Source organism: Giraffa tippelskirchi, chromosome 9 (genome assembly GCF_054371585.1).
Source record: "Giraffa tippelskirchi isolate mGirTip1 chromosome 9, T2T-mGirTip1v1.2.pri, whole genome shotgun sequence".
NCBI lineage: Eukaryota > Metazoa > Chordata > Mammalia > Artiodactyla > Giraffidae > Giraffa > Giraffa tippelskirchi.
The window spans coordinates 93,320,021-93,342,176 of record NC_137283.1 but is presented as its reverse complement, the minus strand read 5'-3'; the positions used below and the strand labels follow the sequence as shown (position 1 = coordinate 93,342,176).

General features: G+C 43.5%; 1 protein-coding gene across 35 annotated transcripts in view; it reads left to right on the top strand.

The window, feature by feature from the left end:
• Positions 1 to 22,156, top strand: part of NCOA7 (nuclear receptor coactivator 7) — a 173,830-nt gene that overhangs the window by 92,888 nt on the left and 58,786 nt on the right. For all 35 annotated transcript variants that reach the window (XM_081529824.1, XM_081529839.1, XM_081529822.1 and 32 more), the window contains 5 exons: positions 2,034 to 2,113; positions 13,391 to 13,498; positions 19,351 to 19,464; positions 20,010 to 20,135; positions 21,930 to 22,114. In XM_081529824.1, coding sequence (XP_081385950.1) covers positions 2,034 to 2,113; positions 13,391 to 13,498; positions 19,351 to 19,464; positions 20,010 to 20,135; positions 21,930 to 22,114 — 613 coding nt within the window. The remainder of the gene's footprint in view (positions 1 to 2,033; positions 2,114 to 13,390; positions 13,499 to 19,350; positions 19,465 to 20,009; positions 20,136 to 21,929; positions 22,115 to 22,156) is intronic.

Here is a 22,156-nt window from a genome sequence, read left to right as displayed (position 1 = left end):
TCTTCATCCAGCTCATCCATGTTTGTTAGGTAGTTGAAATGATACTGTTGGTCTGCATGTGGGTGTGGGGGGCTGTAGGGTATAGATGGAGAGGGTTCTCAGCTCCCGCTCCTGTTTCTCTCCCCCTCCACTCCATTCTATTGTGTTCAATCTGTGTGGGCTTTTGTTTGGATGTAGCCTTAAAAAATGTGTCTAGCTGTCAGAAGGCTCTTTGAAGAGTTCAGAGCTGTAATTCATGGATTCCCTCAGCCATCCCAGCAGAAGTCAGAAACAGATGAAATTTCTTGGAAAGATCTGTAAATGAGCCTTTTGTCTAATGTACAGGAGATCCTCCAAGTTCTTGAATGTTATACCAGCAGGAACGTTGCCACCTTGGACTGAGGGGAACAGAAAGCAGATAAAATGAAATAAGACTGATTGACTCCTCAAATTCTATAAACAGGACACTGAAAGATGAAATAAGACTGATTGACTCCCCAAATTCTGTAGGCAAGAAACAGGTTGATAAAACTGTTCAACCACAGGGTCTTCCCTGGTGGTCCTGTGGCTAAGACTCCATGCTCCCAATGCTGGGGGCCCAGGTCAGAGAGCTAGATCCCACATGTCACAACTAAGATCAGGTGCAGCCAAAAAAATAAATAAAAGTGTTTGTTTTTTTTTTTAATGTGTGTAGTTTTGTGTGCAGCTGTTTTTAGTATACATAATGGTACCGCTCTGTACATACCATTCTGTTTCTCTCTAAACATGTTTTGGTGTATGCTTCTGGCCTGTTATGCTCTGGGATTCTAGGCAGTACTTAGATATATTTTGCTTACCCTCCTGCTCCCCACTGCCACAGATAACTCTGTTCTATGCACCCTCCAGCAGGTCACTCACTTTCTGATATCTCCTGGGAGAGGATATGTATCTGTGGGTCAATTTGCTGAGTCATACTGGTGGCTCAGTGGAAATGAATCTACTTGCCAATGCAGGAGACGTGGGTTTGATCCCTGGGTCAGGAAGATCCCCTGGAGAAGGCAGTGGCAACCCACTCCAGTATTCTTGCCTGGAAAATCCCATGGACAGAGGAACCTGGCGGGCTCCAGTCCGTGGGGTAACAAAGAGTCAGACACAACTTAACAACTAAACAGCAGCAGGCTGTATGTAATTAATTTGCTGGAATGGCTTTACCAGTTTACATTCCTTGTAGCAGCTTGCATCTTTGCCAACCCTAGAATTATCCAGCTTTCTGATTTTTGCCATGCTAATAGCTATAAAATGATAGCTCATCTTAATTTGTATTTTTCTGATCTCATACAAGTTAGAGCATCTTTTCAGTTAGTTCAATCTTGTACTTTTTGTCACTTAAATGTATATCCATTGATATGTCTCTCTGGTTTTCAGTGTCCGAGTTGATTATATTAAGAGGTATTTCGTCATAACAATTAGGTTGAATCATTCATAACTGCCAAACTACTAGGTTGACTGGTTTTGACCTTTAAAAGCAGCTCGATCTGTGGTCCAGATTAATGTGTTTTTGAACATAAAGGTCCTTCCAAGTTTTCATTGTTATAAATGGTACTGCAGTAACTATATGCTGTGCATAGCATTTTCCTTGTTTTGAATTTTTCCTTAGGATAAGTAAGGGAAAGGTTACTGAATTATGGACATTTTTATGGCTATTGTTACATATTGACAAATCACTTTCTAAAAGGGCTATACTGATTTACATTGTATATCTCTTATATCACCATACTAGTTAACTTCATCATTATTCCTTATCACGTAAACAAATACTTGGATAACTATAAGGCATAACCTCATTTTTATTTGTACTATTTAATTGCAGTTAGCATTAATCATTTATTCAAGTATACATTGATGACCAATATGTTTTTATGAGTTTGGTCTATTTGTGCCTTCAGCCCATTTTTCTTTTAGTGTCTTTTTGTTTTTTCAAAGTCATTTTGAGAATGGGTTTTAGTGTTCTGTAATTTAGCCTATCCTCAATTCCTGAAAATGGAATCATTCACTTATATCATTTTATCCCTCAGATGACAATCCAAACAAAACACATGATAAAAAAGAGAAGAAGATGGTGGTTCAGAAGCCCCATGGTACTATGGAATACACTGTAAGTATAAACAGGTAGTACAAACGTTTGTTAATACCGCTAGATTTACATAATCTTTCTCCCTGACACATCCTGCCCCTTAGCTGCCTTCCTCTTGTGTAGCCATTAAATAGCAAGGCTTCTTAAGACCTCAGTGTCACGCGAGTGTATGCCCATCGGTTCTTGTCATGTCACACAAAGATTTGGAGTGACGGACATTAGAGCCCTCGGCGGGTCATGGCTCTCGGGTCTTGGACAGACGATGTTATAGCTCTTAGACAAATCAGTGTTACAGCTCTATTTTATTTAGATAATAGCAGGAAAATCCATCCTTGAAGCATGAGGGCCTGCCGACCGTTGACCCAAAGACACGAAGAGAAGAACGCCTCAGCGCGCAGGAGAGAGAAAAAGGGAGAGAGAGTGGTTTGGCTCCGCTTTTTATATGTTTTTTTTCCTCCCCCATGAGCCTCCCCTATGTAAATTGGGCTTAGCCAGGAGTGCTGTTCTACCTGAAGTTCTCACTGCGGTCCTCGGACCTTCCTTTGACCTTCTTTTGTTCCATTTTCGCGGGCTTTTCCCTTCTTTGTCTTTTAGCCACCGCCATTTTGGACTCCTGTTTCCTATTCTAACTACCTAACATTACCCCCTCAAGAGATGGGAGGCCCAATTCTTTGGGAATAGGGGCGCTGAGGTCTCTCTGGCTACTTCCTGCTGAACTGGGACAGCGAGGAGCATTGGGCCTCCCCCACTTGCTAGTCTCAGGCCTCAGAGTCCTGATGGCTGTGTCCATCTAAGGGTGAGTGATATTCTCCATGGTCGGCTGTAGTTTTATATCTTAGTTGAGCTGGCACTGCATGTTGTAGTTTGTCGACCTGGGCAGAGACAAAACAGGTTAGACAATTGATATTACATGGAACAATCATAAGCAGCATCAATATGGTATAACAAGGGCTAGTAGGGGCATTAGCCAACTCTCATTCCCATCACCAGCATGGCTCAAGTCCCTCCTTGTTCAGGGATCAGGAGATTTATCTCCTGCCTGTTTTTGAGTATAATCCCTGTCAAGCTGTGTTGGCTCTTTAGAGCTATCCTGAGAAATCTGACCCCCAGAAACCAGATTTGGGGGGTGTTCATTAGAATGGCACTCATTTGTAGTTCTGAATGGGTATCTGAGATCTCCCAGGGGCTCACAGGTGTATTGAATGTCCTCTTCTGTTTTCTTCCACGGCTTGACTCATGAGTAGTGAATCCAGGAGTCGTGTCCTGGTACCTTGACTGCTGTGGGGGTAGAAAGTATTACAGGGTAGGGGCCCTTCCATGTGGGCTCGAGTTGAGCCTTTGGGGACCCATCTTTCCAGACTTTAATTAGGACTTGAGTCCCTGGAGCATATAGTGGTGACTCCTTAGAGTCTTTTGGGTCCTGGTTCATACCCCACAAGCGTATATCCTGTTGGAATTGCCCAATGGCCATGGTATAAGACTGGAGGGTCTGAACCTCTGGATCTAGGAAGAGGTCATTGACATAAACAAAAGGTCTCCCATATAGCATCTCATAAGGACTAAGACCAACCTGTTCCTTAGGGGCAATATGGGTGCGGAGGAGGGCTATTGGTAAAGCTTCCTTCCATCCCAGGGAGGTCTCCTGAGTTATCTTTTTTATTGCTGATTTTAAGAACTGGTTGGCTCTTTCTACTTTTCCTGAAGACTGAGGCCCCCAGGCACAATGGAGAAAATAAGTAATGCCCAGTGCTTTAGAGACCCCTTGGGTGACCTTAGAAGTAAATGATGTCCCATTGTCACTTTGTAATGACTTGGGCAGACCAAATCTTGGAATGATTTCATGGAGCAGTTTTTTTCTACCTCCTCAGCCTTCTCAGTCCGGGTGGGTAAGCCTTCAATCCATCCTGTGAATGTGTCTATCATGACTAATAGGTATTTATACCCTTGAGAAACTGGCATCTGGGTGAAGTCTATCTGCCAGTCCTCTCCTGGGTAGGTCCCGCGTCGTCGGTCCCGCGTCGTCGGACTGGCTGGGCCAGCTGGGGTCTTTGAGCTCCTTGGGGGTTGTTTAATTGGCAAGTGGGACAAGAGGAGACCACTTGCCTTATAGTTGTTTGGAGGCCTGTTCCTTTGAAGAACCTTTCTAGTAATCTTTGGAGGGCCTTTCCCCTAAATGAGTGGTACATGTAAGGAGTTAACCACCTTCCACTGGAGGTTCCCAGGCAGAAAAAGGAGTCCCTCCTTTTGGAACCACTCCATATGATCTTCTTGAAAGCCCTCACTCTTAGCTTTAAGAGTCTCACCTTCAGTATATGAAGGAGTTTCTGGCAAATTAGTCTGTGGAACTAGGGTGGCAGCCCCTATTGGGTCATTGTTCTGTAGTGCTGCTCTCTTAGCTGCCTGATCAGCTGCTTGGTTCCCTCGTGCCACTTCCGTGCTCCCTTTTTGGTGTCCTTTACAGTGGGAGACTGAAACCTCAGTGGGCAGGTGGACTGCCTGCAAGAGCCTAAGGATTTGATCACCATACTTGATTGGGGACCCTTGGGTCATCGAGTGGCCCCTTTCTTTCCAAATAGCAGCATGTGCGTGTAGCACCAGGAAGGGAGACTTGGAGTCAGTGTAAACGGCTCCTCTTTTTCCTTTTCCCAGCTCTAAAGCTCGAGTCAGGGCTATGAGCTCAGCTAATTGGGCTGAAGTACCTGGTGGCAGAGGCTTAGCATGATTGCCAAATTGGAGACTACTGCATACCCAGCTCTTCTTTTTCCATCTAAGACAAAGCTGCTTCCATCAGTGTACCAGATTTCCTCAGGATTGGTCAGAGGATCTTCTGACAATCCCTCTCGGGGTTTTGTCCAGTGGTCCAAGGTTTCTAGACAAGAATGAAAGGGGAGAGAGCCCTCAGGGGTAGGCAGGAGGGTGGCTGGGTTAAGAACCTCACAAGGGGATATAGTGAGGCCTGGATTTTCCATCAGCGTTACTTGATATCTGGGGATTCTTTGATCAGACATCCATAAATGGCCTCTCCCATTTAGGAGTTGTTTTACTTGGTGGCTGGTAAAGATAGTTAGTTTGCTCCCAAAGGAGAGTTTTAAAGCATCTTCTATCATGATTGCAATAGCTGCAAGATTTCGAAGGCAGGGGGGCCAGCCTTGGGCAGTTGGATCGAGCCTCTTGGATAAGTAAGCTACAGGCTGGGGCTCAGACCCCAGCCTTTGAGTTAACACTCCCAAGGCTATTCCCTCTCTTTCATGGACATAAAGTTGGAATGCTTTTTCTGGGTCTGGCAACCTCAAGGCAGGTGCCTGAGTTAAGGCTTGTTTTAATGTAGCCTCTGCCTTCTTTTGGAGAAGGCAATGGCACCCCACTCCAGTACTCTTGCCTGGAAAATCCCATGGACGGAGAAGCCTGGTAGGCTACAGTCCATGGGGTCGCTAAGAGTCAGACACGACTGAGCGACTTCACTTTCACTTTTCCCTTTCATGCACTGGAGAAGGAAATGGCAACCCACTCCTGTGTTCTTGCCTGGAGAATTCCAGGGACGGCGGAGCCTGGTGGGCTGCCGTCTATGGGGTTGCACAGAGTCGGACACGACTGAAGCGACTTAGCAGCAGCAGCAGCAGCAGCAACAGCTGCCTTCTTTTGAGGAGTTCCCCTACAAGAAACTAGTGGGAAAATATTTGTCCATCTCAGCAACAAAGAAGTGCTTGGGTGAATCTTTTAGTAGTTGCTTTTCCTGTAGCACCCAAAATGGTACAGGTTTGGGAGGAGAAGGCTCTGGAGTAGGAGATCAGGATAGAGTAGGCAGCCCCCATGTCAACCAAGAAATTCTCGGACCTACCTGCCACATCCAGTTGCACCCTTGGCTCCAGCCCCGTGATGGTTATCTGTGACAGGCGGACTGGCTGGAGCGGGCCGCTTCAGTCCTGTTGAACCATCATGAGGGAAGGCTTGGCACTTGACCTTGAGGCTCTTGGGTCCCCAGGGCAGAGTGCTGCCCAATGTCCCAGTTGATGGCATTTGTGGCAAGCCGTTTTAGGAGTCTTATCACGGTTTGGACACTGTTTGGCCCAATGCCCCGCCTGTCTACAGACTAGGCATTTTCCTCGTGCCTTGTCCTTCAAGGACTCGGGGTTTGCCATAGGGCTTCCCTGGAGGGTGGCCAGCATCTGGGCATGCCTTGTCTCTTTCCTTCTCTCCCTCTCCTGGGCCTTGGCCTCCTTCTCCCGTTCTCTGTTATAAAAGGTATTAGTGGCTGTCTGGATCATCTCATCTAAAGAGGCAGCAGGGTCCTCCTGCTGTAGCTGTTGTAACTTAATTCTGATATCTGATGCACATTGGGACAGGAATTTGTCCTTTAAAATCACCTGTCCCTCGTAAGAGTCTAAGTCCAGATTGGTAAACTTTTGGAGGACCTCTTTTAGCCTTTCCAGAAAGGCAATGGCGTTCTCGTTGGACTCCTGAGTTATTGCTGAGACTGGGCAGTCCCACAAGTAATAGGCTTCCTTCTGTTTCCATGGGTGGACTTCCTTAGGGGTGAGTCTTTCTGAAGCTTATCCTACCCAGTACTGTTGCAACCTGAGAGCCAGGCGTCCCTGGGTCAGGGTGCAGATCCCCAGGCAGGCTGAGGCGTGACAGCCTTAGGAGATCGAATCCCCGGGCAGGTCGAGGTGTGACGACCTCCTGGGACCCCTGGGACTAGCCGATACCCGAGCAGGTTGAGGTGTGACAACCTTTCGAGGACCAGATCCCTAGGCAGGTCAAGGCGTGACCTCCTGGGACCCCCGGGACTAGCAGATCCCCGAGCAGGTTGAGGCGTGACAACCTTTCGAGGATCAGATCCCTAGGCAGGTCAAGGTGTGATGACCTCCTGGGACCACCGGGCTGGAGTTGGCCGTCCCCAAGATCTCCAGCGTGACCAGCAGGAGGTAGGATTAAGGGGTTTGGGCCCAAACGGCCTACAGGGCTAACTCCCAAAGTGGCAAACATTTATCCCTGGAAGCCCAATTGCCTTTGAAGGGATGCTGACTGATGGACTTCTGGCAGGCATAGTGTGCCTGTTGCCCACCCTGGCGGGTTCACTGAGAGATGCTGATGTTGCACATGTTGTAGGAAACATGGAAGATGAAAGCCTGAATATCTAGAGGGATTGGATATTACACAGTATTTCCCTCCCAAGGCCAGCTATTTTCTGGTTGTCCCTTTGGAAGACTGTAGAGGCAACATTGTAGGCCAGGATGGGGCTGAGGAAAGGAGTATGAAGCAGGAGGGAAGGAGGCAGAGCACAACCTTTGAAAGAATGACATAGCATAAGGGCATAACGTAAACCAATTAAAATCAATTGGGCCCAAGATGACAAGTCAAATTCAAGTAAACCTTAATCCTCAATCTATAAACCAACAGACACACCCACAGGTGGCAAGACAGCTCCAAGGCACTGTCAAAAGAGGGAGGAGTGGGTGGTTCCCCAAAGGTTGGAATGATCCGCCCACTCATTAGCATATGAATTTACCCTGATCGCCAAACCTAGCCAGGCCACATTCCATGGCCCTAGCCCTTGCCCTCGGCAATGGCCCACACCCTCAAAAGTGGGCTTCTCTCTAAATCCTAACAATTCCCACCTCTTACTTGTCCCTTTGTCTCTCACTGAATTTTTGCAATAAGACATCAGAGCCTGATCTTCATGGGTTTTGACCCGGATTGAGTCCCGGGAGAGAGCTGAAGGACAAGAGGAAAAAGCAGTGGGAAAACCGTGCCAAGGGATCCCCTTCATAGCCTGCTGAAAATCTGCTAAGTACCTGACCTGTGCTCAGTTTTCATTGCCCTGATCCTTGGCACAGGGAAGAGTAAGGACAGAAGAACCCTCGCCGGCTTGGGTAACAGCTACTGGGGCCCAGCAGAGAGTGCCTTTGGGACGTACTGAGGAGTAACCTCTCCAGAGTCCCTCAGTTGCGCCCACTGCCGCCCGTCTGTTCACGGGGGGGTTCGAGGAAACAAGAAATGAGAGATTGTAAAGGAATTAAGATTTTGTTAGGCATGTCCCTCCAGCCATAGGAGCGAGAACCTCCTACCTTAACCAGAGGTCTTCTAGAATCTGAGACTGAGCCGCATGAGCTTTCTGCTGTCCTGGTTTCCAGCACGATGGGCCTCTTGCGCTGGGTTTTCTTCGGGTTCCGCTTCTACCGTGGGAGCTTTCGCTGAGTTGGGTGTCTGCTGTGCCTGGCCTCCTCCTTAGGGGGCCGCGCCGCCGAGGCTGTTTCAGTCAGATTTTATCCGAGTCACGGCACCATAGATGTCACGCGAGTGTATGCTCCTCGGTTCTTGTCACGTCATAGCAAAGATTTGGAGTGACAGACATTAGAGCCCTCAGCGGGTCACGGCTCTCGAGTCTTGGACAGACCATATTATAGCTCTTAGACAAATCAGTGTTACAGCTCTATTTTATTTAGATAATAGCAGGAAAATCCATCCTTGAAGCATGAGGGCCTGCTGGCCATCGACCCAAAGACACGAAGAGAAGAACGCCCCAGCAAGCGGGAGAGAGAAAAAGGGAGAGAGAGCGCTTTGGCTCTGCTTTTTATGTTTTTTACCTCCCCCATGTGCCTGCCCTATGTAAACTGGGCTATCCAGGAGTGCTGTTCTACCTGAAGTTCTCACTCTGGTCCTCGGACTTTCCTTTGACCTTCTTTTGTTCCATTTTCGCGGGCTTTTCCCTTTCTTGTCTTTTAGCCACCGCCATTTTGGACTCCTGTTTCCTATTCTAACTACCTAACACTCAGTCATTTCTCTTCTTTCTGTATTTTTTCCCTGAAAAAACCTATTAGTTGAATTACCTTTGATATGCCAATGATGAGTAATTTTAGGTCTTCTTCCTAGACATGCTTTCTGACTTCCCAAACCATACCTTCAGTTGTCTACTCAATGCGTTTCACTTAGACTTTCAGGCTTGGCCTTTTTTCAAGAAGCAGTGACTCCATCATCCATACATTTCTACAAACCAGAACCTCCACCTGAACATCATCTTTCTATCACTCTCCACGTTCATTCTTCCTTTATGTGGCCATCCTGCAAGTCTAGGGCAGATCCCTTCATTTTACACTCTCATAGAATTGTGTTCTTTTACATAATCTCTATCAGTGTAACCGTGTTGATCCACTGGTGTGATTGCTATCTTTCAGTGTCTGTCTTGTGCCTTAATTCATATACCCATGGAGAGAGACCAGATCCCATTTTGGTCGCCATTCTAATTCTGGTGCTTGCAGGGTATAGACCTCCATATGGTTGAATCAGCAGATGAATGATACAGTGCTTGTGTCCGTGACTGTACCTCCCCATTATGTACTCATCTCTCCCATCACACCATGAGTTTCTGGAGGCCAGCAGCTGTGCATGCTTATCCCAGGCCTGGCACAAAGTGGACACTCAGTTATAGATCTGTTTTCATTACTTTGAACTGGCATTGCCGGGGAGTGATCTCTGATTTCTAGAACGAAATTAAGTGCTGTTGCCCCTGCCCCTGTTTTTTCCTCATGTGTGTTTATTTTCTACTCATTATTTGCATGCAATGCCTGGCTCTGTATATAAGGCAAGCATCAAGGCCTGTCCCTCCCTGGCATTTCTTCTAGAATGGTGAATCTTCTCCAAGCTTCTGTAGCATACATTTGAAAGATTGTTGCTGAACCACAGAAAGACGTTGGGATTCTTGGCCTCCGGAGGAGAATAATTCAATCCAGGGTCAGAGACGAGGCTTAATAAAACTTTAAGTTTTATTAAAGTATAAAGGACATAGAGAAAGCTTCTGACATAGACATCAGAAGGAGGCAGAAAGAATACCCCCCCTGCTAGTCTTTAGCTGGATGTTATGTAGCTACTAGCAGTCTGCTAATTAAAGGAAGGAAATGTCTCAAAACTCAGAGAATGGCACCAGGCCCCTCACCCACAAGATGCATTTTGAGATAATCTTGGCACCAGGTGAGTCATCCCAAAACGATTGACATGAATCTTGAAGAAAGGCAGATTCCCATACAAATATATAGTTTCATTAACATAGATTAAGAGAACAGTGTATGAGTATAACATACTGGTTTGTCAGGTCAGTTCTGAGCCTTGAGGTGAACTGCCTTGAAGACAGAGTCTGGGGTAAATGCATAGTATATTAACATAGCTTAAGACAAACATTTCCATAAGAAAAATACATTGGTTAACTCAAGGTTTGCGAAAAGTTAAGTTCAAGTGGAACCAGGTGTCATTGTGGCAACACAGTATTTTAAGAGAAACCTCTTTTTAAATTTGTATAGAGAAGGGAAAAAAATATGTCACTAGTTTGTTTCCTCCTGCTGCCTAAGAGAGAGAGAAAAAATGTCTGACACTTGCAGCCTGTTTCCTCCGTTTGGAGACCCCTGGCCTTCCTGCCTGTTACCCTCTCACATTGAAGGCCCTGGCACTGGCATTTCATGCTCAGTGCTCTGCAAACATCTTTCTAGGCATCTTTCTGTGGTTTATAGGCCTGGGCCTTTCCAGGAAGGATTTGGGGGTGATTATATATGTCCCATTACCACTGGCTACAATATGTTGTTGATCCCCATAACACCTAGCACAGTGCCTTTACCTCATTCAAGATCTTGCGAAAGTGTTGGATTGTTTATCACTAATAACATCATTGATTCTAAAGCCATGTGTGTATCCTACAGTGTGACTCAGAAGCACCTCCAAGGAAATGAGAAGTAGTCTTTGCTAGGAGATGCTTCACACAGGGTGTACTAAACGATGCACTGAAAGTAAAAAATAAACCCCAAATTAATTCATGTAAACAGGCGATCAAATTAGTGGTGCAGATCTGTCCGCCTAATTGATTTATGTTATGGAGATTAGTTGGCTAGTTGTTTTGTGTACTTTTCATTATTAAAAGGTGATCCATAACTTTGTGTTTAGAGAACCATGACCAGAGCCACTTACACAATTGCTTACATTGTTCCAGTGCTGTGGATGTTCAAGCATTCTGTTTAGTTTCAAACCTTCAATGATACAAGTATCCCTCCCAGGTTCTGTAACTTGGTTCTGTATATATGGTTTATGCTTGTGTAATACCTGAAGATCATTAAAGTTTTCCTCCTTCCCTGAAGCCCCTATACATAGTATCCTCAAGGTTTTGTGTAAAAATATGAAGCCAATTTATTGATCAGTTGTCATATGTATCTCCTTTTGGATGAAGAAACTGAGGAACAGAGAAGTTAAGCAAGTGACCCAAGGTCACACAGCAGGCAAAGTGGCAGATTTGGAATTCAGGTCCAACAGTCTGCCTCTAGTCTATATTATCGATCTGTGTCTTCTACTGACTCTAAACCTTGAAAACCCCTGCGTTTGAATATATTATGTAAATATGTACTACTTGAAAAAATATTTTAAAACTTTTTTGTTAACCTTTACTACTGATGATTTTGCTCAGGGTAAGGTAGGGGCATATGTTAAGTTTTCAGTAACTTTAAAAAAGACATGTATTTCTATCTTGTTCTAGAAATGTTTGAGGTAATTTTAGTGTAATCTGTAACTATGAACTTGGTTAGTCTGGGACAAGTGTATCTAGTTGGTGGGCTTTTGATACCCGAGGGCAGTGAGTGGTAGGTGGAACTCTACATCTGTCTCATTTCACCGGCTTACAATCCTTCAGCCACCTCAAATCTCCACCTATAATTCAAGGCTCACCTGGCGGAGCCAGTTGTGCTTACAGAGTTAGCCACCGGTGTTGCCCCAGGGCTGTAGTTGGGAGCATCTCAGTGACAGTTGCCAGAGAGACCTCCTACTAACGAGTTCCATCCAGCGACTCTGGACAGGAAGCCTGTCCTCGGATACTGACCTGACCAGAGGCGGCAGACTTCTTTTTGGGTGGAGCTTTTCCGCTGAGCTTTCACACCTTTTCTTTTAAATAATTTTATGTATTTATGGCTGTGCTGGGTCTTCGCTGTCGCGGGGGCTTTCTCTAGTTGCGGCAGGCGGAGGGCTACAGCTCTAGTTGCGGTGCGTGGGCTTCTCACCGCAGTGGCTCCTCTTGTTGTGAGACACAGGCTCTAGGGCGCATGTGAAGTCGCTCAGTTGTGTCCGACTCTTTGTGACCCCATAGACTGTAGCCTGCCAGGCTCTTCCGTCCATAGGATTTTCCAGGCAAGAATACTGGAGTGGGTTGCCATTTCCTTCTCCAGGAGATCTTCCCAACCCAGGGATTGAACTCGGGTCTCCCGTGTTGTAGGCAGATGCTTTACCGTCTGAGCCACTAGGGCTCATGGCTTTCAGTAATTGCCGTGCGTGGGTTCCGTAGTTGCGACTCCCGAGCTCTAGGTCACAGGCTTCCTTGTTGTGGCACGAGGGCTTAGTTGCTCCACAGAATGTGGGGTCTTCCCAGATCAGCAATCAAACCTGTGTCTCCTGCATTGGCAGGTGAGTTCTTTACCACTGAGCCACCAGGGAAGTCCAGTTTCACATCTTCTTACACCCCTTTTTATTCCTATTCCCCCTCTATTGGAGAAAGACAGAGACATGAACAGCTGAGACGTATCACACATTTTATAGATTTAAAGAATAGCACTAATTTGGCTAACTCTGGGAAATTGTCATGTTAATGTCAGCGAACAATTTTTGGTAGCTAATCTGAGTCCTTTTTGGAGAAGGAAATGGCAACCCACTCCAGTATTCTTGCCTGGAGAATCCCAGGGACGGCGGAGCCTGGTGGGCTGCCGTCTGTGGGGTCGCACAGAGTCGGACACGACTGAAGCGACTTAGCAGCAGCAATCTGAGTCCTTTTAGATTTCTATGCCTTTCACGGTATTCATTCATCAAATATTTAAATGCCTTCTATGTATCAGGCACTGGGGGGAAAATGATCTTTAACAGGCCACAGTCCAGGAGCCTAAAGTACAGTAGAGACAGGCAAATAGACAGAAAAATGCAAAGAGAGAAACTAGCTCCATTTCCCCTGTGAGTAGTATGATGTGTAATATTTCTTTTCTTCCTAGCTTTATATTATACCTCATAGACCCTCTACTCCACATACCTAAGTTGTGCCAGAGTAAGTTTAGAAATCTATTAGTGGATAGTGAAATTTGCAAATAAGGGAGCCCAGAAATGAATAATATTTAAGACTTTTTTGTTAAGAATTGAGAATGTATTTGCTTTTTTCATAATACATTTGGATGTATGTGTTACTTTTTTATTCACTCATATCAAAAATAGATTAATGTGACTATCAGGAGAAACGTTTTGTCTGTCTTTTTCTTTGTGTATTGAATCTTGTTTGTTTGATTATTCTAGGCTGGAAGCCAGGACACCCTAAACTCCATAGCACTGAAATTTAACATCACTCCCAATAAATTAGTGGAACTGAATAAGCTTTTCACGCATACTATTGTTCCAGGCCAGGTAATGATTTTTTTATTGAATTTTCCTTTAGAAAAATTTTACTTTTAGAAATTTGTTTTTGCTGCCATTTTTAATGACTTGCTTTTAGTGTCTCAGGACTGTCATCATTGTTATTGTGTCTTGGTTCAGTCTCTTAGATCCAAGACTTCTGAAAGCATCCTGATGCTTATGAACTGTTCAGAGATAAATGCTTTGCAAATGATTACCGCAGTTGGTTTAACTATCCTTTGTGTAATAGATGTTTCCATCAAGAAAAGTTAAATTAATGTAACTTTTTTCCCTGTAGAATTTCATACAGATATTCTTCAAATGTTTAATTTAGAATTGCAGGTTTCAGTTTAGTCCACTCATGGGGTATGGTTTTATTTTAAATTAGGCAAAATTTTTGTCATTTTGGCCTTCATTTGGTACCATGACAAAAGTAATCAGTCTGGCCAGGTGGAGACCTTCAGCAGGATCATTAAGCAAAGGCCACAGACACATGAAAAGACGCTCATCATTGCTAATTGTTAAAGAAATGCAAATCGAAACTACAATGTTGTATTACTTCACATTGGTCAGAATGGCCACCATCAAAAATTCTACAGACAATAAATGCTGGAGAGGGGGTGGAGGAAAATGAACTCTCCTACACTGTTGGTAGGAATATAGGGTAGTCAATATAAAAAACAAAGTGAAGGTTCCTTAAAAAACAAAGCTACTGTATAATCCAGCAATCCCATTCCTAGGCATATATCTGGAGAAAATAAAAACTAATTCAGAAAGATATATGTACCACAATGTTCCCAGCAGCACTATTTACATTAGCCAAGACATGGAAAGAACTCAAATGCCTATCAACAGATGATTGGCTTGAGAAAATGTCACACACACACACACACACACACACACACACTGGACTATTACTTAGCCATAAAGAAGAAGGAAATATTGCCATTTGTAGCAACATGGATGAACCTAGAGAACATTATACTTAGTGAAGTAAGTCAGGCAGAAAAAGATATACTACATGATATTACTTATATATGGAATCTAAATAATATAATGGAGAAGGCAATGGCACCCCACTCCAGTACTCTTGCCTGGAAAATCCCATGGATGGAGGAGCCTGGTGGGCTGCAGTCCATGGGGTCACGAAGAGTCGGACACGACTGAGCGACTTCACTTTCCCTTTTCCCTTTCATGCACTGGAGAAGGAAATGGCAACCCACTGCAGTGTTCTTGCCTGGAGAATCCCAGGGATGGCGGAGCCTGATGGGCTGCTGTCTATGGGGTTGCACAGAGTTGGACACGACTGAAGCGACTTAGCAGCAAATAATATAAATGAATCTACGTACAAGACAGAAACACACTCACAGATGTAGAAAACTTAGACTTACCAAAGGAGGGAGGGACAGATTAGGAATATGAAACTGACAGATACAGACTGCTATAAATAAAACAGATGAGCAAATGGGATTTACTGTATCGCACAGGGAACTATATTCAGTATCTTTAAATAACCTGTTGTGGAACATAATATGAAAAAGAAGTGACTGAATCGCCTTGCTGTACACCTGAAACTAACATGATACTATGAATCAACTATTTGTTGTTGTTGTTGTTTAGTCATTCAGTCGTGTCCGACTCTTTGCGATCCCATGGACTATGGCCCACCAGTCTCCTCTGTCCATGGGATTTCCCAGAAAAGAATACTGCAGGTGGTTGCCATTAGGAGATCTTCCCAACCCAGGGATCGAACCTGTGTCTCCTGCATTGGCAGTGAATTCTTTACTGCTGATTCACCAGGGAAGCCCCATAAATCAACTCTACTTAAATAGTTCTTTAAAAGCCACATATTTTCCCCCAAGTTTTTAATACTTTATTAATAAAGTAAATGAAATTGGCCAGTTGTATAATTTTGCCACTCTAGGTTAATCCAGCAATTTTTTAGTACCTCCCACAAAAGATAGTCTTGTATTTCTACTTGAAAAGTAGAGTTAACCAAATGTAAATAACCCAGTCATAGGCAGATATTTGAGGTCAAGTTCCCAGTCCTGTTCACAGGACTACTTGCTTGCCATGAACACATTCTGGTTCCATGGTTCACATTTTGGTTCTTGCTTGCCATGAACACATGCTGACTTACTAGACCCTCTTTCTGCATCTCTACATTTTAGTGACATTGAGTTCTTTCATGGTGGATGCTGCTACTTCTAAGAATAATTTCATTCAGGCAATGGTGGTATTCTTTGCATTTATTTCAAGGGCAGCAAATGAAGCCACTAGGCTATAAATTGGCCAGTTTGTACTATCATGCTTTTGGTATTTATGTCTTTGTCATAAATGAGAGAAATTAGTATACTGCCAGTACTAGGTAATCGAGGGCAAATATGAATTAAAATTTTTTGAAAATTCATAAATTTTTATCTCTGGGAAATTAATAGATTTTAGTCATTTTTATTAGGTTTCTTATAGTCTGGGATATTGCTGAATAATGTGTTAACTGACCCATAGCAGAGAACCTAGGCATATCCTTACTAATTCAAGCTGTAGCCACTGGAACTTACTAAGATAATTTAGGGTGATTCTTTATTCTTTTACTAAGTCCATGAAGAGAATAGTTTATTGGTACTGGATTAAGGTCCAGTAGCTAATAGGAGGTATAGGAGCTGTCTTAATATGCCCTGTTGTTGTTATTCAGTTGCTCAATCATGTCCAACTCTGTGACCCCATGGACTGTAGCCTGCCAGGCTCCTCTGTCCTCCACTATCTCCTGGAGTTTGCTCAGATTCATGTCCATTGAGTTGGTGATGCTGTCTAACCATCTCATCTAACCATCTTAATATGCCTCCTTAAGGACAATAATACAAAAATAGGTGCCCCAAAGCTTCATTTCCTTTGACCCTTTAATAGTTATTGAACTTGGGCAAGTCACTTCCTTTTTGACCTTGGTTTCATCTCTGAAATGAGGGGTTGGGCTACATTTACTCAAATGGTCCTTCTTGCCTTTACTGTGCTGTGTAGCCCTCATATAACTAAACAGTTATGTGCTGTTAGTTGTCCCAAGATCTGGCTGTGCTCATGATTTTTCTGGCGAAGATGAGGAATTAAGAAGAGTGATCCAGACTCACTTCCACGTTGAAGGAGGACATATAGTGACTGGGCTTCTCCATGTTAACACTGTCACTTCTATCTACAGTACAATTGACTATTTAAGCATAGGAATTATCTCTTTGATTTGACATTTAGAATGTCAGGCAATAGAATCTCAACCTATGTTGCCTAACACTTGTCAAGAGCTCAGGTGCAAAAAGAACATATTAATGGAGAATTGATCCCTGTTTGGAAGAAATCTGTTTCTGTCCCAGCCCAGAAACATACAATAAATAAGAGCTGTATACTAAGACCATGTAATTTTAGCCTTCTGTAAATTACTTTCAAGAAACTCTTAGCTTTTAACATTTGCCACCGACTCATTTTGACATTGTTACAAAAAACAGTCCTTCAAAACTGGTTACTGCATTTACTGTCAATGTGTCATTAGGACAAAGTTCACTGTGAGCCACTTTTTTTTTTTTTCTTTTAAATGAGACTTCGTGGGAGACTATTTGCGCTAATAAGAAACTGGTTTGTTTTTATTTTAGGGACAGTGAATTCTGTGGTCTCATGATGTCTGTCTCTTTGCATTGATTATTTGGAAACTTAGAGCAAATTTTATGGCCCACTTCTTAATGAATGTTTGGTAATTTGGGAGCTCATATTTTCAGTATTATCAGTCCTCATCTTATTTCTCCTTGACGATTTTTCCACCTTAAGGTGTGTTTTGTTCTTGGCTCACTTTTTTTCTGGATTGAAGAGAGATTTAAAAGAACTAAAGTTAAAATTTGTCTATGACAAACCTAGACAGTGTGTTGAAAAGCAGGGACATTACTCGGCCAACAAAGTTTCGTATAGGCAAAGCTATGGTTTTCCCTGTGGTCACATACGGTTGTGAGAGCTGGACCATAAAGACGGCAGAATGCCAAAGAACTGATGCCTTTAAATTGTGGTGCTGATGAAGACTCCTGAGAGTCCCTTGGACAGCAAAGAAATCAAACCAGTCAATCTTAAGGGAAATCAGCCCTGAATACTGGTTGGAAGGACTGATGCTGAAGCTCCAGTATTTTGGTTATCTGATGTTAACAGCCAACTCATTGGAAAAGTCCCTGATGCTGGAAAAGATTGAGAGCAGAAGGAGAAGAGGGTGTCAGAGGTGAGATGGCTGGGTGGTATCACCGATGCAGTGGACATGAACTTGGGCAAGCTTCAGGAGATGGTGAGGACAGGGAGTTCTGGCGTGCTGCAGTCCATGGGGTCGCAAAGAGTTGGACACAACTGGGCTACTGAACAACAAAGTTAAAATAGGGGTATGCAAAAGAATGATTTGAGTGAGCCCAGACTCTTGCATCTTCCCATACAAGAAAAGTGCTAAATTCCTTAACTTGGGATATCCGGTTTCCTTTAGCAATAGTCTATTGATGTTCAAACTACCTGCCTTTTGTTGTAAAACTCCTATATAACCTGGCTCCTCCCCTCACCTCCTCAGAGCAGTTCTCTCAGGGTTACTTGAGATGTGCTATCTCCTGGGCTTAAGTCCTAAAAATTTGCACTGAATAAAACATACCTCTCAAAAATAAATAAGTAAATAAAGTAGAGATATGACTAGAAGATGGGGCAGAGTGTTCAGTAACAATATTGAACAGTTGTTACATGATTAGCTATGAATTACGGTGGCTCAGATGGTAAAGAATCTGCCTGCAATGCAGGAGACCCTGGTTCAATCCCTGGGTTAGGAAGATCCCCTGGAGAAGAGAATGGCAACCCACTCCAGTATTCTTGCTTTGAGAACCCCATGGACTTACCATGGGGTCACAAAGAGTTGGACATGACTGAGTGACTAACACTTTCACTTTGACATGTTTTATAACATTAGAGGTCATTTTAAGATAGTATTTGATATAATGCCAGAATGTAGCATGCGTTGTTAAGAGAGTGTTGAATAACAGAATCGTAATAGCATTTCAGGAACCAGAATATCTTGCAGAAGAAAGCAGTTTAGTGCAATATGGGCTCATTTGCTCAGTTGTGTCCGATTCTTTGTGGCTCCATCGACTGTGGTCCGCCAGGCTCATCTGTCCATGGAATTCTCCAGGCAGGAATACTGGAGTGGGATGCCATTTCCTACTCCAGGGGATCTTCCTGACCCAAGGATCAAACCTGCATCTTTTGTGTCTCCTGCATTGACAGGTGGATTCTTTACCACCAGCACCACCAATTTAGGGGATTTTTAGATATCCCAAACAGTGATGGAAGAGAAAGTACTGAGATTATTGATGCTGCCGTGTCTAGTTTTTTCATATAAGGGCCTCAATGCATTAGCACTCAGGGCCTGCTTGGAGTCAGGAAGTCTAGATGCGTCCTGTTTCTTCCTGACACGGGTGTTATGTTTAGAAGTATGCCACGCCACTCTCACCTCTGTTCCCTTGTACTATCATACCCTGCCCTGGAAGGCTCTTCCCTCCCTGTCCAAATCCTGCTAGCCACGGCTTCACTTGGACCCACCTGCTTCACATAGCCTATGCAGAATATTCCCCCACCTTTCTCTCTTCTGTGAGCGCCTGCAGTATGTTCAACACCCTTTGCACTGCACACATTCCTCTCTCTGAATATTATTTCACAGATTAGTCCGGGAGACCCCGAGTAAGTCAGAAGTTCAGTGCAAGCCAATGAGGTCTTTGTCCCACACCCAGTGTGATCCTGTGTGGAGAGTAACTGCTCTGAACACTGCCCTGGTTCTTGGGACTCACCTAGTCTTTCTTTCCCATTCTCAGGTTCTTTTTGTGCCCGATGCCAACTTTCCCTCGAGTACCTTAAGGTTATCATCATCCAGTCCTGGTGCTACTGTCTCTCCTTCATCATCAGATGCAGAATACGATAAACTGCCTGTATGTATTTCATTCTTGCACTGAAGCTCATATTTATCAGCACCAGGTTTTGAGTTATTACAGAAAATAACTCACGTTATTTTTCTCAAGAGCTCATCTGAAACTCTCCTCCATCACTGAAGAGGTGGGGTTAAAATAATTTGTCATTAATTGAGAGAAGAAACCTGTTCACATTTAAGGTCTCAAAGGCAGAAATGCATGTCTTGTTTATGTAGAAGGTAAACTCTCAGTGAGGCCAGTAGTTTATTTGTACCACTTTTACTCGTTTTTCTACAGAATTTGAATGAGTTCAATATGAATTCTTTCATTTAAGGTATTTAGAAAAGACGTGATGAGGCATTTTTATAGGTTCATACATATATGCTTTAAAAATCTTAGTTTGACTTGGGTGATTATTTTTGAAGGATAGAAGACATTTGCCTTTTTTAAATATTCAAGTTAAATAAAAACAGGTTACTTATAGGAAACTTAGATAACGGAATTCATATAAATAAATAATCTTTTTAAAAAGTGCTTCTATTTGTGGAAATTTTTGCTTTCTAAAGGATGCTGACTTAGCAAGAAAGGCCTTAAAACCCATCGAGAGAGTCTTATCATCCACTTCGGAAGAGGACGAGCCAGGAGTGGTAAAATTTTTGAAAATGAATTGCCGATACTTCACTGATGGAAAGGTATATGGCTATGCAATTTGGTGTTTTTCTTTTTCCTTAGAATCTGTGGGAAACTAAACCAGTTCCAAATTACCAAAGGCAGACTACTTAAAAATATCTTACCCAAAGTTTCAGCTACAAGATTTCACAACTGTGCATTTGTTTTTTCCTCTTGGATGCCTGGCATTTTACTTACTAAGGGAATAGTAACCGTTGAGTGGAAATGTGATTCTTTGTGATCTTGGGTTTATCACTTATATTTCAGTTCTTAGCCCATAAAGTTTTAGGGAGACGGTATAGAATGTGTTTTAACAGCAAATGCTAGAGTCAGAGTCACTGAACTTAAATTCCAGCTCTACCGCCACTAGCTCTGAGACCACGGGCAAAATATTTACATTTTCAAACCTTCCATTTTCCTCATCTATGAAGTAGGAATAATAATAAAATTTAATTAATAGGGTGTTCTAATTAAAAGATAATTCATGATAACCAACAGGGACATCCTGTGTAGCACATGGAACTCTAGAGCTCAATGTTATGTGGCAGCCTGGATGGGAGGGGGGTTTATGGCTGAGTCCCTTTGCTGTTTACCTGAAACTATCACAACATTGTTTGTTGATCGGTTATACCCCAGTGCAAAATAAAACATTTAAAAAAATAATTAAAAACAGAAAAAGATTATTTCATTTAAGGAGCTTAGCATTTGACCTGGAAAATGCTAAGTTATCAACTTGTTTGCCACTAGAGATGCTGGTATGAAAATGTCTGTTATATAATTTTTTTAGTTTCTTGCTTATTGGTGTTTTGTATGAAAAACAAATCTGACTTTTAGTGAGCCTCTGAAGAAAGGGTAATGTTGATATAAAGCGAATTCCTGTGCTCATATGAATGCTAGGTTCCAATGGTAGGAAAAACTTTTGCAACTAAGAATAAGTAATGTCTGAAAGGCAAAACTTTTTGCTAAGGTGATCACTAAACTCATTAAGGGTATCAAAATAAATAATTTACCTAAAGGGAGTCATTTGTATCCTACTGTGCCTGGTAGATAATATCCCCATGGTCAACACGGTCTACCATGTAAACTGACCAGGTTTCAGACAAGTTCCCACCATGCTACTGTTTTTTGCTTTTTTTTTTCTTTTAGGCCACACCGCGTGGCTTGCAGGATCTTAGTTCCCCAAGCACGAATTGAACCCAGGCCCTCAGCAGTGCAAGTGCTAAGTCCTAACCACTGGAACGCCAGGGAATTCCCAGCTGTTCTGTGCTTTCAGTTTCCATAGTTTGAACATATTCACTTCTGTTTGTAAAAGTTTCATATTCCTATTTGCTGAATGTGGGCTTTCTGAGCATCACAGAGCAAAATATTAGGGGTGTTCTTTGCCACTGAGACTGAGTTAGCCGCTCCCAGAGCACAGTACCATGCACTTGCTGGACATGTGGTGAGTACGTGCCGAGTGAATTGTAAAGTCTGCAGTCCTCAATCAGGAAACCACCTGGGACAGCCCTTCTCATGTTACCAATAGGGAACTGGGGCATCTGAGGTATACATGTGAAACCCAAGATCCCTGTACTATTGAGCAGCCATGCTTGAACCAGGCTCGGCCGCTGGCCACAGCGAGGCATGTCTGTCTCTCTGACTCAGCACTCCGCACCCAACAATGCAATTTCTTCAGCCTGTTTTTCCAGTAGAAGGGTTGCAATTGTCCTGTAGGATACCGGGGTTCACAAAGCAGTGGAATGGCAACGTGAGTTCACTAAAAGCGCTATGATGGCTACATCTCGCCTGTAGCAACTCTGTTCTGTCTTTTTCCTCAGGGTGTGGTCGGAGGCGTCATGATTGTCACTCCTAACAACATCATGTTCGACCCTCACAAGTCTGATCCCCTGGTCATTGAAAATGGGTGTGAGGAATACGGCCTCATCTGCCCCATGGAAGAGGTCGTTTCCATCGCGCTCTACAATGACATCTCTCACATGAAGATCAAAGATGCCTTGCCATCGTAAGGCACCTTTCTTTGTTTACCAGCCAAGGGAGTATTGGG